Source organism: Pterocles gutturalis, unplaced genomic scaffold (genome assembly GCF_000699245.1).
Source record: "Pterocles gutturalis isolate BGI_N339 unplaced genomic scaffold, ASM69924v1 scaffold24858, whole genome shotgun sequence".
In the NCBI taxonomy this organism is placed as follows: domain Eukaryota; kingdom Metazoa; phylum Chordata; class Aves; order Pterocliformes; family Pteroclidae; genus Pterocles; species Pterocles gutturalis.
The window spans coordinates 13,331-32,500 of NW_010126330.1; the positions used below are offsets into that span (position 1 = coordinate 13,331).

A 19,170-nucleotide genomic window follows, 5' to 3' on the forward strand; every position below is an offset into this window, starting at 1 on the left:
CCAGTTCTAAAATACATATGGAACAGATGATAGCTGAGATAACTATAGTTCAAAATTACAGTCAGTCCCTTTAAAAGATGCTGACTAAGTTTCCTGCAAGTCCGATACATATAAAAGTAGTAGGTGCTTGTCTGTACCAACACAAATTACTCAATAGAAGCTCAAAGCTTAGTTTTGAAAAATCTTTTATTTAAAAGTAGTGAAAACACTGGAAAAAGTATAAGTTAACCACTTGTCAGTGTGTCTAAGAAGCATAAAGTATATTCCTGCAGTTCTATACAGTAGATCAAACATGTTAACGACATGGTTTGCAAGTCTTTGCCTCCTTTCAGACTAATTGAAGATGGCTGCACATACAAGAAGGCTTCTCAGAGGAGCTAGAGCAGTCGCTCATAGAACAGGAGATAGGCTTGCGAGCTCAGCACTTTTGATGTAGACACAGCTTGTACACGGGTATCACTGATGTGGAACCACTGCCCTTTTACTGGTTCAGTTTCTAAAGCTGTGGAAGGAAGAATTTAGGAGTAAAAGTTATTACAAACAATTGAAGCAATCAATCGTTATTGTTCTGCAGTAAGAAATAATTTGTAAAATATTTCTAATTATTTACCTTGAGGAGATTGTCCTCGGAGGACAAGATCAGAGAGGTGGTTGTTCATACTTCTCATCTTAGCATAAGCAGTGTAGTGCCCAGACCTCATTGTTCCACTATGTTCAACAACTCCATAGAGAGAGTACAATACTTTTGTATTCCCTTCAGCCACGTTCTATCAAAGAAGAAATTCAGGTACATCAGTCAGGTACTGGATTTTAAACAAGACTAGAATGTAAACTCTTTGTTTCACTTTGTTTGCTGACAAAAGGGAAGCTGGTCATTACACATTCATGCAAGCTCTAGAGCTACAATCAGCAGAAGTACACTGACAAGTACAAGTTGCACTTGCAAGTTATCCTGTATTAGCACACAAAATAACTGAATCTTGACAAGCGTTCTGCACAGATTCTGCTACGCAGCTGAATTGTGAAAGCACATCTGAACATGGGAAAGGAGAATCTCATTGTTTTCCCACTTACTTTACATTTAGCTGTACAGAAAGGAGCCAAGTCTATCACTTCTGGAAACTTGATATGCCTGTTAACCTTTCGTAGATTAAATCCAGCCTTAAACAGATAAAGTAGAGGAAACCCCACATTGTTAAAAAGGTAGCATATTAAAACCATGCTTAGTTACTAAATGTTTCAGGTTCAAGTTTCAAAAATACAAAATTAGTTTTATATTAAACAAAACTGGGAAAATGCAACACTGAGGGGTGTTTTTTTTCTCCAATGCCCAAGGTTTTCCAGCATTACCTCCTCACCCTCACATGCTGCACTGGAACACAAGTTAAGATGGCTCTTCAGCTCACTCTTACGGTAACTTAACAGTAGCAAAAGTGGAAAAAGAATCAGCTCTAATGTACCTATGTAACTATGAGGACACCTCTTGATTCTGAGATACTGTAGTATGCCTGAGGATCTAATTTTATATTGTCAAAACTGAGGTAACTTACTTTATTCAAATAATCTTCCAGTATCAAACTGGAAAAACAATAGGAGAAGATGACGTTATTTCCTTAATCATGTTACAGTCTCTTGGAACAGGCTACACAATCCCATTTTCTCTGTGAAATTGTTTTTCATCTAGTTAAAGTCATCTCCCTTATTTTTCAAGTATTTTGACCAAAATACCAAAGAGCTTTAAATTTAGAAGAGGCAATACTCTCTCCCCCAAGGCTATGTCTTTCCTCTTTCTTTCTTGAAAAGCTAAAGCCCTGAATTAAAAATTTTCCTACAACTTGGAAAAAAGGTAAAGCACTTTACTTGGGTGTTGTAAGTAAGACATTGTATTGCTTTCCATTCATCCCTTCCCACCCCCTACTCCCTCATTAAGGCTCAGAATCCTCTCTTTTCCAATTCTGATGACCTTTTTGTTACATTCATTTAGTAAGGGATCCTCTTCTATATGTACTGAAGGGTAAGAGTCCATGAACTGCTGCAGTGGCAGGAAACAATTAATACTAAGATACCTCTTAACATAGTAAGCAATAAAAATAGTGAGGGAATATATTGCAAATAAGCTTACAAAACAGTGTTTTCCAGATAACTAGTGGAAGATTCTTTCAGGAAAACACACCCCAACTCCTCAAAGACCACAAAAACCAATGCTGCCCACCAATGCTTTCCAAACCTTGGGGAAAAAAAACACCCAAACACAGGCTTATAGGGAATGAAAATACGCTAACATTGGTTCTAAGTTAAGCTAGTACTATGCGCATATATACATATACAAACTGATACTATATACATACACATTTTTACAATATCAGCCTACTACTTACCTGTTGAAACCTCTTTAAGTGAAGAGTTAAAATTGGAGGAGCAAGAGAGATTAGCATCTGTTTTTTGGCATTTGTATAAACATACTTCTTTTCACCTGCACAAAAGAAAAGCTGCCAATGATTAACATCTAAACAAACGTTACAGCAAGAATTTATTTTCACTATTTAGACTGTCATAATGTCATCTACTACAACATCTGAGAAACGGAACATCATGTTAAATGATGAACTGTACAACAGCTGCCACCTTGCAGATCCTATCTCACAAAAGTAACCACTCACACCACGTCTGAGCAGTGACAGCAAAAGCGGGATGAATTCTTGCTTCTTCTCTACTACTCTCATAACCAGCAGTTGCATGCAGCGTTCATTGGTCTTTTCAGCAAACACCAACATGACTTCCCTGTGACTGTCACAGCAGAATTTTCACATTTGAGGAAAGAACAGAAAAGTCTCCTGATAAACAGGTGCTTCCTACATTCATCCACACCATGAATTTTTAGGTTGAAATGCCCTTTCCCTCCCCCCAACCCCACTTGCCTTTGCTCATTTTTCTTTTTCAGCTCTGTAGTATTCTGTACCCAACCTTGTGAGCCTACTATTCTGCTCAATTAAGAACTTACTTGTACTAATCTGCATGAAAGAGGTTCTCACAACCTACCCACTAAATACTAGTTTAACTGATCCAAGTTAAAGTTATACAAATACCACTTTAGGGACATATCCCCCCCAACCCACTCATCTTTTAAAAGGCAGTTTTTCATACTTTTTATGTTGTTCTTTGGTCCATAATGTCTTTGTGTACATACATCACAGAGTAGTTTATTGGTCTCAGTAAGTTTTTCATTACGGGTAAATTGATACAAACAGTGATAGATTGAACCTTCTTCCAGGTTCAGATCTTCTCTGTTTGCAAGAGTACAAAATGCTGTTTCAGGATCTTCAGTCGATACTTCACACGTCTTAATGGAAACCGTTCGACGGTCATCTAAGGTACTCGTATCAGATTCAGCATTGTCATCCAAGTGTAGTTTCGAAAAGTCAGTAGCAAGCTCTTCCTCATCTTCTTTTTCATCATCCTCATCTTTCGAAGATAAGTTGTCAAGGCCATTGACAAACTTTATAGGAGAATCTAAGTCTTCCATAGGGACATCCATGAGAGATTCATGTTCTACACACTCCTGTTCTGGCTTTCCTGTATTTTCATGCACGCTCTGAACTTCTGTGCTATTTCCCTGTATATTCAAGTCTTTTGGAGTTAAGCACTTGTCTTTGCAATCATTTGAGGATGATTCTTCTTGCTTCACATCAGGAGTTTCAGAGTTAATTTCTGCATCTGATTCTTGGTTATACTCGACATCGTTTTCTGACTGTTCAGTTGCACAGATACCTGTCAAGTGAAGCACCTTTCCTTGAAGTTTTTGCTGGCGGCGCTGGCTCTGCAAATTGGAAAACATAATATACAAAAACCACAAAAACCAAATCAAGCTTAAATGACATTTAGCATTTCTTAACAGTTTTTTATCAAAATTTTGGTAGCATGCCATAGATGAGAAGGGCAAGGAAGGAGGAAAAATAATCTATGATGTAGTGATCACAAGTGATCAATTCAACCAATACCAAATTTTTCCTCACTCAGATGTAGCTGCCACTGCTCCTTGTTACACAGTATCTCCAAAATAGAACTAATGATTCCCTTTATATCTTCCTGATCCTTTCTTATGTCTGTATTCTAAAGTTCTGTGAATATTCTTGTGATCAATAACTGGAGAACAGCTATCTGATACAAATTAATGCTGCTTCAGACAGGCAACATAAAATCCACATTTCTCTGGATATTAGCTTATTCCTAGCACAGCAACTCTTAACAGAACATGTAACTTCTTAATTACAAAGACGCAGATACAATTGGTCTTTTCAGTTGTGCATTCGAGTGAGGAGAAATTCTAAGCTGTCTCCTCCTTCCTCTAAACTGAGGAAGCAAAAATAATTTGTTTTACCAGAAGTTGCAAGCACTTCATTAATAAAAGTTAATTACTTATCAAAACGAACCTTGGCTTGTTTTTTGGCCTGTTTCTTTGCTTTTTTCTGAAGGTGCTTACTTGTACCAGGGGGCTCATCTCTCTGCTTAAGATAACAGTCATTGTTTTGATCCTCTTCATCTTCAGATTCCTTTTCTTTGGTTTTTTTAATGTTTCTCTCACTTGTAATTTTTACTTTCTACAAAAAACAAAAAGCCACAAAAGAACCAGATATTACTGTCCTGAATAACAAAACAGTATTCCAAAGAAAACTGTAAGGATGAAATGTTATTTGAGTTTTCAGCTCAAGATGTAACATTCTAGTCACTACAGAATACAACTAACTCATTTATGCCACCCTGACGTTTACTGAAGAGGTGTCTTACTCCAGAGGGAGTCCAAGTGAAACAATGACTCGCGGAATGAAACAGTATGAAAAACTAAGGCTATCAAAGGACAAATTCTGAACCTGTAAAGAGGCAACATTACCTTTGGCTCTAACAGATGTGAATCTCATTAAATGCACTGCAGAGTAACATTTTACACAAGGGGAGACATTTGCAGTTGAACTGCCTGCCACAGAATTTATTTGCTCTGCTAAAATGAAATTTGTTCACTGCAGAAGACATGATCCCTTTGGCCAGGGAGGGGGTTCATCTTAACATTTACTCATTTGTTTGTGTGAACCATGCTACATAACAAATCTGAAATATTACATACACAGATTATCAATATGAAACACAAAGCAAATCAAGTATTTTGAGTGTCTAGACATTGATCAAACAAACCAATATTGATCAAATAAGTATTCACATACTACCCTACCAAACTTTATTCAGTAACGCGAATAGTGCAAAAATATTTCTCATCAATAAGTGCAGAAAAATGGATGAAATTTTTTTTTTTTTAAAAAAAAGCATTCAAGCAACCACCAGGCATCCATCACTGTCATGCAATTTAGTTCAGTTTTACCACAGTGAAGATGAATTGGGAAATACCGTTCTTTGCAACTCAGTCTTCTACAACAGTGAGACAACATTGGAACATATTAATTATTCCCTAAGCCAATCTCTACATTAGAAACATTAACTGACACAGCAGCAAGATCATTAACAGACTATCGGTGAGTTTCCAGAGACAATTTATGAGCCACAATTTACAAAAATGACTCTCAGGAAAATCTTATTCCCTGTCTTTCTGGGCAAATTTATAATTTTAACTTTCAAATGAGACATTTAACCAGATGCATAAATTCATTACCTAATAATTACATAATAAAGCTGCTTTTATATAAGCAAACAAAAACTAAGCCAAAAAGCAAGCACATACATAAGCACAAAAGCAAGCATAACTTCTTACCTGATCATCTAGTACAGGAAGCGACAAATCAAGGAAAGACTCATGGACCAAGGATACCTTTAAATGAATATTCAAGAGTCCAATTTAATTTTGTTTGGAAGTGGCTGGCTTGCTGTCAATAAGCTTATTTGTATGTAGACTTGTTTGCAATCAATGCATACAAATGTGAAAAACAGCTCATCTACCTTCACAAACAACTATCCACGTCATATTACCACAGAAACAAGCAATAAATACTTCTACAAATTTCAGTTTTCTAGTGGCCTAAAATGTGAGAACCCAACTTAGGCCCTATGAGATTGATACCTGCAATCAGGACATTAATCTAGCCCACTTACTAATACTCTTAATTACTTAATTCTCAGAAGGCACTATTGGGATAATGCACCCTTGCTTAACTATTCTGGCAATCCATGGTCATTTCAGTGTGGGAAATGGAAAGACCTGATCATCTGATGGAAAAGGAAAAGCCCCCTGGGCAGTAATTGTTCAGAACAATTAATTCACTCTACAATTTGCACCACGAAGTTGTTTACTAGGAATCTGAGAGCGAATTCTTCTGGCTAAGGCACCTTGCTATTGCTGACCTCTTTTTCTGGAAGGCTTTTGAAAGGAACTTGGGAAGAAAGATACCAGCCAAACCATGTCCCTCTTTGAAAAGCACGCAGCTAGTCAGCTCTTAGAAGTGTATTAATTGAAGCAAACCTCTCCGATTTCACTTATTTCTACATATAGTTACTTTGGGGTTCTCCTGCAGATCATATAAAATTATACTCTAAGCTATTCAGAGCAGGCAGTTTACTTACAGTTCTGCATTCCTCACACATAATTGTACTGGTTAATTCTCCACCAAAGATTCGATCTACAAAACTTTGTATTCCCTTTTTCTTTTCATATTCTGTGAATTGACCAAGTATACAGTAAAGTTAATAATATTATTTATAATATACTGGCAACCAATTTTGTTACAGCATACCAAATAAAAAAGAGAATACAGTATGCAAGATGGCTGATGGAACGTGTTGCCTGTTCCAGTTTCCTCAGGAAGTGCAGCAAGATTCTTAAATTAAGATTCTTCTGTGTATCAAACAAATGGGGGCAAAAAAACATTTGCAGAAGATAGCTCAACTGAACCAACACCTTTACCACTTTCTCAACTCAAATGCACTTCACTGTTTTCTCAAAAGTACTGCATCCCAGTAAGAGTTCCTGTTTTCTCTCAGGACTTAACTAAAAACAAATCTTTCAACCTAAAAAACAAGTGCCAACTTTTTTCTGTACAGCTACCCTATGAACAAACCAATTTCCTCAAGTCCTATTTTCAGTGTAGCATGTGGTCTGAATTTAAACTTGCTCTTCATCTTCTAACCTATGTCACATTGAAAAGTTTAAAAATTATTCTGTTCATAGTTTGGTTTTTTTCATACCACTGTTAAGTAACAATGGACTATTAGGACTAGGACTGAATAAATCATTACATTCATGTGCTGATATTTTCTTACATAATATTTGAATGATTAAACACTACACAAACATATTTTAACATACAATGTCTGCAGATTCAGCTCTCTCTTACACTGTTAAGAAGGAAATGCCACCAAGTTCAGTAAGACATTTATATAGACTGACACTACTGAGGCTTATATTCTAGATATATGCATATTCAAGAGATGGCATAAAGTTGTACAATTAAACATATATCTTTTAGTTGATACTATTAGTGTTATTGGGTTTACTTCAGTGAAAAAGAAGATTCTAGATTATCATAACATCAGTAACATGTATTTTACCTTTAATTTTCTTTTTAAGTTCTTCTTCATTTTGTTTGTTAGAGTCAGTCAGCGTCTTCAGTATTCCAACACTTATTTGCTGAAATTTTCAAAACAAATACAAACTGTAAAATTTCCTAAACTGATTCAGTTAACACGTTCATTTTACAAAATGTTTCAGACGGAGGAAAAAGTCTAATCTTCACCAATTAAGAGAATCTATGCAAACAACACAAATGCCTGTAGAGACACTCAATGGTTCCTGAGGATATTAAACAAATAACCAACCAAGAAGCAAGCTTGCAACCATAATTTTGCAATTAGTATATAAGAAAATCAGTCTAAGGATTAAATACTTTCTCAAATAAAACTGGCAAAAAAAAAAAAAATTTCCACAAGTAAACTTTCAGGCATTTCAGAAATTAAGACAAAAGGACATTATTTAGGGTGAGTACACATATTCCAAACCCACTTTTTCTGTAGAAGTTTTAGACAAGTCAATCTATTTCTGAAGGACAACAGACATCTGTATTAGAAGTGTTGATTAACAAAAGACCTTTAGAGCAAGCAAAACTGAATGTTTCTACTTAGTTTTATTAGATGAGCAAAGAGAATAACCACTACACTGCTTTCCAAAAAAGCAGAAAATATCATTACCTTAGAAAATTAAACAATGTGTGCAATATATGTAAGAGATATAGGCCACAAACAAACTTCTTTCTTTGAATAGTTTTGTTAAATGAAAATATTGATACCCATGGTCGCTCCTTCACACCCCACTGCTTAGAGGTTGATCAGTTCTACAGCTCTGCCTATAATCTGCTTCACGTAAGTGCTATGGGCAGCACAAACTACTCTAAAGAGGTTGATTTCTCTCAGAAAGACCGTTCTTTCTCCCCGCAGCAGAAGAGAAACTATTGGTCTGGGGTATGAAGAAGAAAGGTACAACTATGAAATTAGCACTCACTTGGATTTCTTCTGCTCTCATTCCATCAAGTAAGTAACGAAGCAATTCATGACTGTCTTGCTGCTGATAACATTTAAATCGTATTGCTCTGTTAAATGAAATAATAATTGTAAAGTATAACTGAAATTAAGAGATAGACAAAGTAAAAACAATTCATAGAAGGTACAAAAGGACAAAGTCTCAAGCACATATGTATATAAAAACAAGTGTCTACATATGGTGTTTTCTAAGTATATGAAGCTAGCTAATCGGAATATGTCACTGAATTTCTTTCATTTTACTTCTATTCATTCGTATTTTGCTCTTTATCCTCTTCTTTCAATACTTGTTGTTAAATATTATACAAATGTTATTGTATAATTTGTGATGTGAGCTCAAGGAAAAAAAAAACGGAGAAAACTGACCTTCTTTTTAAACAACTAACAAAGTTTTTTCATACTCACTATGACATGCAATTGTACAGATACTCACTTTTTACAAACCTGAGCAAAAAGTTCCTTAGGAGTGATGACCCCTTTTTTTGTCTCTTGCATTTCTGTCAGGAACTGATACATGGCTAATGTCAAAGGACCTGGCTGATCTAGTTTTATCAACTGAGGTTCCTGTTTTAAACAAAAGCAACAAAATCGTTTTGCCTTAGTCTGGCGACAGATCGTTCTGGAGTAAGTTTTTCCTTATCTAAACACTTAAGTTCTTGAAAACATTATTACAAAGTAGAATACAAAAAAATTACAAAATGGCAATAAGTACCCTTGACAAAAATATTCAACATTTGGTTTCTCATGAGGTGATACCAAAATACTGGGCTTAAGAATCATTAAGCATTTATTGCTTAGTTGCAACTCCGGATTTCTTGCTCTTATTAGGAAAAAAAGTACAATTTCTTAAAATGCACAACCCTTCTTTCCCATCCAAATCCCTAACTGTAATGACAGGTGCATTATTTAAGTTATCATTAATAACGTAATTACTCCTTTGATGACATCTAACAGTTAGAGTACTGAATCACTGCACTTTCACTTTGAATGAAAGTCCTCTGCCTACTTCAAAAGCAACTTTATGGATGTCAATGGTGAAGTTTCCACTGATTCTACATCTTAATCTTGTTAGTATTTAGCTGAAACAGCTTTAAATCAAGTACTGCTTGTTTCTTTAACAGATTGGAAGGGTGGGGAGAAACACTATGGAGGTTGAAGCATACATACCACGGATAACTCAGGTGACTCAATTTTAACTGTTGTGCCAGGCATTTTAGCTTCTTTAAGCAGCTCCCTCAGGACTGGAGTTTGTGATAAATTCTGTCGAAAATAAAAGAAAGAAAAAAATTGGCAACTGTGGAGCAAGAGGAAGGGTAGCTAAGCTGCATTGGTCATGGAGTTTGTACCAACCAGAGTAGCAGCAATTTATTTTTCCCAAACACAGAACTAGAGTGGTAACTACCACTCTAGAAATTCTAACAGTATTTAACAGTTAAAGGTACATTCCATACAGCTAACGGGACTTCCAAGTGTCCTCTATATATACTACTTTAGATGGCAGAAACCCTAAATGTGCTATTCTTCTACAGACTGATCTTTTTACAGTCTATGTTTCTAAAATCAAAAGGTAAAATGCAGTGTGCATATCTGCTTGGTTTAAAACGTTAAAAAATAATCAAAAATCAAACACTACGAAAACCTGCAAGTACAGTGGGAATTTTGTTTAAGTAAAGCTTCAGTATCAGGAGCCAAAGAGCACAAGATTACATGTGAGTTTCAATACACACGAAAGTGCAAGTTTATTCTATCCAAACACTTTTTAGCTGAGTAAGACACACAAGACAGCAATGCAATACACTCATCATGTTAATATTTACTTTTATTTGATTTCCTGTTGCTGAGAGAGACATTTTTGCTTCAATAAACACCCACAGTCTTTGGGTATTAATCTCTGATATTCTAAGAGGCCAGCAAGGGTGATGTGCCAGACTATTCTATATTTACTAAACTAGGAAGTTCGCACGCCTAATCTACATCAGCAAAAGATGCTGTCCCTCAAAGACAAGGCAGTTGGTTGTATTTTTCCCTTAGAGCAAGTCTGAACCCGCAGCTCCGTTTCTTCATATTTGTCTGGGCCAACACACTATTTTTAGAAAGAACCCATCATTCTTGGCAGATAAAAATCACATTCTAATTGTGTCATCGTAAAATACTGGGGGCAGGGTTGTTGTAGGCAGTTTTTTTTTTTGATATTCAATTTTTTAAAAGCAGCAATAAGTACGGTACCTGCATCACTGCATTAAAGAAACAGGTATTCCCCAAGTTACTAAGTCCTTTCACAGTCACTTCCGAGTTAGTACTTGAATGACAATTCTCTTCTTTAAGTGCAACTTCTTTTTCTTGCTCATTTTTGCTGTCTTTTTCTACTTTTTTATTTTCAAATTCTTTGTTCTCTTGTTGTTTTTCTACTGAAATAATAAAAAAACATACCACATATTAATGCAGTAACAGGGAATGGGCTAGGAAAAAGTTACTAGAAGCAGCAATCTACGATGTTTAAAACTTAAAACATATGACAGTTAATCCTGTAACTGTGTAAATGTAATGCTACTGGTTTAGGTCCTTAAACTGTCTAAGTATCAAGAGTTAAAAATGAAACAAAACAAACCAACCAACAACAAAAAAGAAACCCCTGAAATGCCATTTCAGATCAGCATGCAATTTAAACATGACACTCGTCACACAAGCCATTCATGCCAACAATCTCTGAAACTCTGCATGTGTTATCAGAAATTTCACTCCTGTTAGGGCTTTATACAACATCCAGCAAGATGACATCTGAGATAATATTCCTTTTGACATGGCACTATTATCTGAAATGAGATGCACAGGCATCCCACTGTCAAAGCATTCTTGCGCTAATTTCATGAACCTAAACAGATGAAACAGGAAGGTTCATATTCTTCAAAACAAAGATATTTTCCCCAAAATCCCTTAGGTGTACAGCTCAACATTTCAATGACCTGTTTAACAAAACCACAAGGGAATTCCACATGATTTTCAGAATAACACTCACACTGGTTCTGCCAGTTTCACAGTCTATTATTGATCAGGTTTCTTATAAACAGGGCTGTGAGACAAGATTAACTTTAAAAGAACGTAATGCCAACTCAGAGAAAGCAAGGAGAAGGGACAACACAATCTCTGCAGATGGACAAGAAACCCATGGATGGACAACAACAGATGAAAGACCTGAAACAGGCAACAACTGTGCACAGGTATTCATCTGTTTTCCAGTTCAAACCTAGGAAGAAAATGTTGGCAACCAATACGAAGTTCAAATAATAGATAAAGAGAAATTACATATCTGGGAAAGACTGACCAAAACCACTCAAAGGTTCTGGTCCCTGTGAGAAAACCTCAGCTGCCTCCTGAACAAATATTCAGAGACAGTCACTTGGCATTGCTGGATGGTTGTGATCTATTTCCCAAGGGGGCTATGACTTCACTCAAGCATAGGATGTGTTAGAATTTTTGACAGCCACAAGTCATAGCATTTATTTTTATATGCAGACATTTCTAAGTTTTCTAGTGGAAATACCTCGTACAAAAACAGTTCTGCCATTGTGGAAACTGGGCAGTTTTGCTGGGTTTGTTTCCTTTTAAACAACCATGTTTTGCAAACAGACTGCACACTCAACATGCTATTACGAATGCACTGCAGCTACCTATACTAAATGTGCAAGACCTAGCAGACAAATCCTCTTGTGTACTCCTTCCATTAGGAAATGTGCTGGAAACTTAGTCATTCCAGCTGATATATCCACAAATATCTACAAAAATACTTTAAAAAAAAAATCAATTCAAATTATCCTTAACCAATTACAATTTTCCTTCAGATCTCAAGACAGACTGAGCAACACTGATTAATAAACACAGCACTTCTAAGCACTGAAAGTAAATTTCTCACTCACAGAATAACCGAACGTCACACTTAAAAAAAAAGTCACAGTCAAATTGCAATTTTTTTCCTTCTATTCCTATATTTCTGGTCCGTAAAAATTTAGTGGACACTGACCAAAATCCTGGTCCAACTAGGTCCACAGGCTAGAATGTTACTTATGCTATCAGAATTCTAATAATTTTTTTTAAAAGGGAGAAGAAATTAGCTTTTTAGTTTACCATAAGAGGCTTCAAAAGTTAAATCCAATTTGGTGTACATCCTTGATTTACAGTACTGTCTCCTACATTAAAGAGAACTTCTCATTTACTGTATGTATACCAAAGTTACTTACCTGTACATGATGAGCCAGTACAAACTTGTTTTCTAACATAATCCACAGTCTGACCCAGTCGGGTTGAAGAATTATATGGGACTTCATTATCGCATATGTAGCACCTGTCTCCACCCCCCCCCCCAAGAAAAACAATTAATCTTATTTTCTTCTATTGTTTAAAAATCCTAAACAATTTGCTTGTTTGATGCAATCAATTACACAAAGTTATAAAATGATGGGATTTACTTTAAGATGTAGATGTCTTAGAGAAGAGTTCAATCTATTTCTGATCAAGAAAGTAAGGCGTTTAAAAAAAATATTTTTACTAAGTTATTTCAGTAACTGGAGGTTGCAATTTACAAATATAAATTAGACCCTTATAAGATGTGCTTAAAAACCTAGTCTGCAAGAAGAATAAATGCAGGGAAAACTTTGCCAAAATCAAGAAACTAAGATATCAGGCCGTAAAGGAAATGACTTACGAATGTTATGGCATGGAGGAATATTCTCCGAGTATTCCAGCCAAGCAAGTACTTCATCATATTGAAATTGGGTAAGAAACAAATCAGTGTCCTCCATTAGTCCTGCATGCTTTTATTTGCTCTTCTGTTGCTGAAATAAATCTATTTGACTCTTTACGAGCAAAGAAGTGCATGGTTAGGCCACTAATCTGTTTTAAACAAAACTGTCAGAGAAGCTGTAGTGGCAAAGGCTCAGGTAAAATTCCATCAGAACACATACAGCCAAAGGAGAGTGGCATGTACCAATTCTGTAGTTCTGCCCAATCAACTCTTTGAAGAGGTGACAAAAGGTAGTGAAGTGAATGAAAATACTTCTGCACTTTGAAACATACCAGTTACAGTTCTTAGGCACAAATGCATTTAGCAGATTTCAGGATTACCATAAGTCAGACTTGATTTTCTGATATTAAAAGCAGCAGAAGTGTATAGTAAAGAACTTCCCTAAATGTCAAGCACCCCTGGAATTAGCTGCAATTTTCACATTTCTTCATGTCTCACTGGAAAAAACTGGTTCAACCTTTGTACCCCTGAGTATATATTTACTGTTTGGTTAATTATAAAAATAGGCGTTCCCACTCCTGAAATAACAAATGATAATTACTTTCATGGGCAATTTTTAACATCATAACCTTTCATCCACCAAAAATTTTTATAGGAAGCCTTGAAGGAATCAAGGGATTGGAAATAAGTTTTTTCAGTGATGTCTGTTTCATCAGTGGGTGGAAAACATTAAGTAGATGCAACTGGTAACTCATACCAGTACTGAAAATACGTACAATAGCACTTCTTGTAACCTCAGAAGAGCAGAACTTAATGAATTAGAACTCTCCTCTTTCTCTTCATGTTCAAAACATTTTATTTTGACCATTTACAGATACTATTCAAGTTCAACTTCAACAACATATGCATGCATATGATAGAGACATTTATTCATACATTCAGAGCATTAACAAATTCTGATCAAAAAGGCTTTAGGCTTTTGCTTTTATGTACTAAGTCTACTGTGAAATACAGTTCTTGACTGTAGGTTTGATTTATGACAATAAATTATCCAATATATCAATCTCTGACTAATTTCTTACGCAACTTTGTACAATCAAGAAAGTCTAGAAGGAAGCAAAATATCTTGCTTACACAACTTCCTCTCATTCACAAGAACTTTGATTTTAAAACTATAAGTTTTAGAGCAAATAAAGGCCTTTAAAATTATAATTTAAAAACTTAAATTCACTAGTTCATTAGTAATATGTTATTAATGTCCATTTCCATTCTAGAGTTCAACAAAAATACTGATCTTTGCATATAAGAGTGTTAAATATGATCAAGTAAAGAGATAATGTTATATAAAATTAACATAATGACAAATAGTAAGTTTAAAAAAAGGTTACAAAGCAAAATGAAAACTCTTTATGTAAGGCACAGTTTGGAAAATTAAGGTTCCCCCTATATAGTAACATGCTATTCCTTTTAAGAATATTCCTTTCAGGAGAATTGCTTTTAGGAGAAGGAAAGACTACCAGAGAGATGGAATTTGTATTGATTGATCCAGTAGCATCTTGTAATTCTACACTTGTGCTTCTTGACAATACGTATGGTATTAAGAAGTCATATTTACTGGGAAACAGAAAGTAATTAAGTTTGTCACTAACTGTGCATCAGAAAGTAGCTTCTCCCAAGGCTGAAAATTAAGATTTAGAGCTACATAACGACATATGTTTCTACACATCAGTATTCTGACCAAGTAAAAGCAGTAAAATACAAAGTTAACAGCATTTATCCATTGGTCAATTTCAACTTCAATTATGAAAATTTTCTAGCTATAATTTTACAAGTAATATTTAATCAGTGAATCTCAGCAAAGACTGCTGGGAATTTTGTGTGTGGAAATGCTTTATAAATTTCTAGAGATAAGTCCTAAAAAGCACAAAGAAAAGAAAACACAGATTATATCCCAGTCTCTGTTGCCCTCTAGCTATGTCTTGTAACTGTTGCCTGACAAACTCACCACACACTCCAGTTGTCCAAACTGAGAACCAAACAATGGGGATCTGATCTCGGCGTTGTATAATGCTTTAAAGCATGCTGTTCTTGAGAATTTCTGCCACAGCCCTATAATGTTGATAATCAGAAGTGTCACAAAATCCAGTTGACTATCAATGAAACATACATAAAGTCACAGTATAAATAAAGCATTAAAATTAAAACTGATTAATTATGTTAAAACTAATTAGGATGACCAAATGGGTCTCTACTTCAAGGCATGTATTTCTGTAGAGAGAAGTAACTTACTGAGTGCAGAATAACTATAAAGTTGCTTGAGGACCAAACATTAATTTACAAATTCCAGTTTGAACAGCTTGAAGAACGAAACAGAACAAAACCAAAAGCCTCTTCAGCATTGTCCTGGTTTCAGTATAGTTCTAAGTTCAATAAACTAATGTTAGCACATGATAAAAATCACAAATTAGGAGTATTAACAGAGTTCTTTTTTTCTTAGCAAAATAATTTGGACTTTTTAGGAAAATTAGTCCTCAAGATGGTGTTTTAGCCTTAAGTCTACTAAATGCCTTTGTGCCAAGCTTCTAAGTACTCCGTTTACAATTAAGAGCAGACATTTTTTATCACATTAAAGTACATCAAATTGTTTAAGTAGCACCACATTTAAAATTAAAAAAAAAAAAAGAAAGAATATAAGAATTTAATTAGAAGCTCTCTTGTTCCACTGTATTATGAGGCACTGAAAGATACTAAGATTAATTAACAACAAAACAAGAGATACCCTATGGCCACATTTCAGACATAACCATATGGAAGGGCTTTCATCAGTCTCCTCCTCAGATTTCTCTTGTGTCTTATTGTCTGCCTTACAGTCCTGACAAACATGCCATTCCACATTCAGCAGTGCCTTTTTCAGATGGCCTTGTTCCAATCCTTTACGAACATGCTTGCACACAGGTTCTACAAAATAAAAAGCACAAGAAGGATGTAGGTATCATAACAAATGCAAACATCTCTAGACTTCAAAGACACAGGCAGTAAACCAGAAGCTCGGATAGCCTTTCTAGAGTCAAAGAAACACTGACAATTTAGCAGGCATATCAGAAAGAAACCCTATGTTACCGCTATTCATAATCCAGGGATACTGTTGCTGCATCCTAAACTATTGCACTAATAAAATAAAAAAAAAAAAGGATCACTCAACTCTACATCTAGTCAGAGGATTTGACAAAACCTTTGGATACAAACCTACCTACTGTGCCAGGCTGTGGGCTTCTATTATTGTGGCGTTATGATTCCCACACCCCCCAGGGAGAAGCCACAGCCCACTGCCACGGTTCCTAGTCACCAAGGCAGCACCTGTCTGGCCTATAAAAGTGGAGATTATGGAGGCCATGCTTACAGCTGAGTTGCCTCAGTGCAATTATGGAGCAGACTATGGTAAAATAAGAATGGCAGCATCATCCTCCCTACACCATTATCACTTCACACTACAATGCTACACCCTACTTGGTGCTGCATCTTCTGGGCCTGGTGGGAACTCCATCTGTTTAATTATCTTATTTCTTTTTTGTTTAATTTTTGAGGTTCTTGGTTACACTGACACTTGCGCAAAGAGAAGCTGGCTGTAAGCTTAGTCATGTATGGAGAAACTGCAATTGACAAACAATGTATATGGAAACTGATTTGTTCTTCCGAATTAAAAATGAGGAACATATTTTAACTTCTTTAACTTCTTTTTTCTTTTTTTTTTTTAAATACAGTGTACATTTCTAAGACATTTAGCATCATTGGCCTACAGTTCTTCACTATCTGCAAATTTAGACATTTGTAACTGCAAATACAGGGTCAAGTATCTCAAAAGTCAAAAAGCACAGAGTAAACAAACCCATTCTAAAAGAAAAATGCTGTATGTACCTAGTATGTTAAAAAAATCCCTTTTTTGTGAAAATATTATTGAGAAAAAAAATACATAGCTGTTTACATAATTCAGCTGTCTTAAGTCCTTTGCTACACAGGTATTTTTATTACTGAGATAGCATAACAGCTCTGAATCTATCTTTGTTGAGTACCATATGCAATATTACAGCCTCAAGATAGCAAACTTCTCTTGGCATGGGCTTAAACTGGTAAAAAGTTTTGTACCTACAGTTCTGTTTCTGTCCCAGATTTTACCACAGTACAAATGCCAGCCAATAAGAGCCAAACACAGGCAACGTAGATTAAGCTTGCGTTTTTTAAAAAGGCTTAAAGAATGCACCTACAACTTCAAAACTGTTGTTTTTAAATAAACCTTTTGTATATTGGCTGGTCCTACACAGTGGAATTATTCACAATGCTTAGTCTTAGTCTATGTTTCTGGCTTTACAGGACTTTGTCAGGGTTAGCTAGTTTATTTTTAGCCAAAGAAGTGAGATGCCATCAGCAATTGCACCATAACCAACTTTTTTGCTTGAGAAAAACAAGGAACAGTCATAGCAGACATTGATCTTGAGTTCAGAAAAAAAAAAAAAAAAAAGACACAAGAAGCTAAAAAGCCATAGGAGACAGAAGACCAGGACAACCAGGAAACCAAAGCAGAGCAGGCCTGAATTTAAAATAAACAGGCCAGCCTCTTGGCTCTAAAACCGTAAGTGCTCTCTCTCCCAACTAAATTAGCACAGCTCAACTCGTTTCTCCAGTGGGGATCAACAAAAAAGGTGGCCAAGACACAGTCTGTGACCTGGCAGACAAGATGGTAGAAGAGAATGCTACACAGCATAAGCAAAAACACGAGCTAGAATAACCAGGGTAAACAAGATACATAAAATTTCAACACAAGAGCAAGATCCAGCTAGAAGGATAACATTAACAATTTCGGATTTTCTCTAAAGGAGCAGAAGGCAAGAAAGAGAAAGAGGTTTTAATGAGAAAGCATTATAACTAGAGAGCTGAGCTGTCCATGGCCAGTAGTAAGTTAGTTGCTCATATAAAGACAAACGGTTGCACAGAAATACTTTAATCACAATGTTTCTGCTGAAGTGAGAATCTTCTGCAACAAATTCTTCATTAGCAAAATGCTACTTACACCTATCATGACAAGCTTAGCAGCTGACTCTATATTCTGATGAAATTTACACGATTCAATACGATCTGTGTAAAGAACTGTGTGTCTGAATTTCTTGAAAACCAGAAAATAATTCTTGCTTTTCAAGACAGGATTATTACTTTCTAGCACACTAAGAAAAGTAGCAGCACACATGTTTCCTCGTAGACTTCAATTTCAATTATACAAACCCGCACTTCATAAAAAGAGACTTCAAAGCCAGTGACTAGTGTAAAGGTGTTCTAGTATTAACGAGTTTTCAAGCCGTCTTTGAAGCTAAAACAAACACTAGGACCACAGACTTCTCTGAGGAGCCATACCCAGCACGTCCAAAGGCTCATCAGACTGCGCAGTTTTGCCCTTGATGCGTTTCTTTCCCATTTTTGCAGTCTGTACTTCTCACATGGAACAGTGACCTAGCAAAGAAAAACAGTAAATTAGAAACTAGATTTTGGTTTTACTTTTTCATTGCTAAACAACAAATTATTTCTACAGCCAAGATGTCCCTTGAGTGATTAACTTGTTTCAATTTGATATTTTCAAAATAAAAATGTATTAATTATATTTAACATGACATAACTTTAACTGTTGTAGAGGCAAGATCACAGTGGGAGTTATAAAAAAACAAATTATTTAAAACTTTAAATCAAAAGCATTGCACTAAAAAACAAGATGGGAAACTAAAGTGGCCTTTTAACTGACAATACAGAGATTTTAGGAAAAAGAAGTGGGTTTGTCCCAATTAGATCTTCACGTTTTTTGTTATTACAGTACTTCAGTTTTCCTCACTGCAAATTTGTTGTATCTTTGAAGAAGT

The 19,170-nt window shown here is 35.6% G+C and overlaps 1 protein-coding gene across 2 annotated transcripts; it reads right to left on the reverse strand.

Moving 5' to 3' along the window:
* Positions 1-208: 208 nt before the first annotated feature.
* On the reverse strand, positions 209-18,734 carry USP16 (ubiquitin specific peptidase 16). Of its 2 annotated transcripts, none has more exons than XM_010078951.1 (17): positions 18,674-18,734; positions 16,050-16,228; positions 15,276-15,379; positions 12,768-12,871; positions 10,759-10,937; positions 9,700-9,792; positions 8,966-9,096; positions 8,495-8,582; positions 7,549-7,627; positions 6,565-6,656; positions 5,752-5,815; positions 4,431-4,594; positions 3,145-3,817; positions 2,379-2,473; positions 1,075-1,161; positions 611-767; positions 209-502 (listed from the first exon to the last, which is right to left on the reverse strand). In XM_010078951.1, the coding sequence occupies exons 1-17, from the start codon at positions 18,732-18,734 to the stop codon at positions 378-380; spliced, it is 2,475 nt and encodes an 824-aa protein (XP_010077253.1). In that variant the 3' UTR covers positions 209-377. The 2 variants fall into 2 exon arrangements, with proteins under 2 accessions (XP_010077253.1, XP_010077252.1); XM_010078950.1 differs by having other exon boundaries at positions 10,759-10,940.
* Between the last annotated feature and the right edge of the window lie 436 nt (positions 18,735-19,170).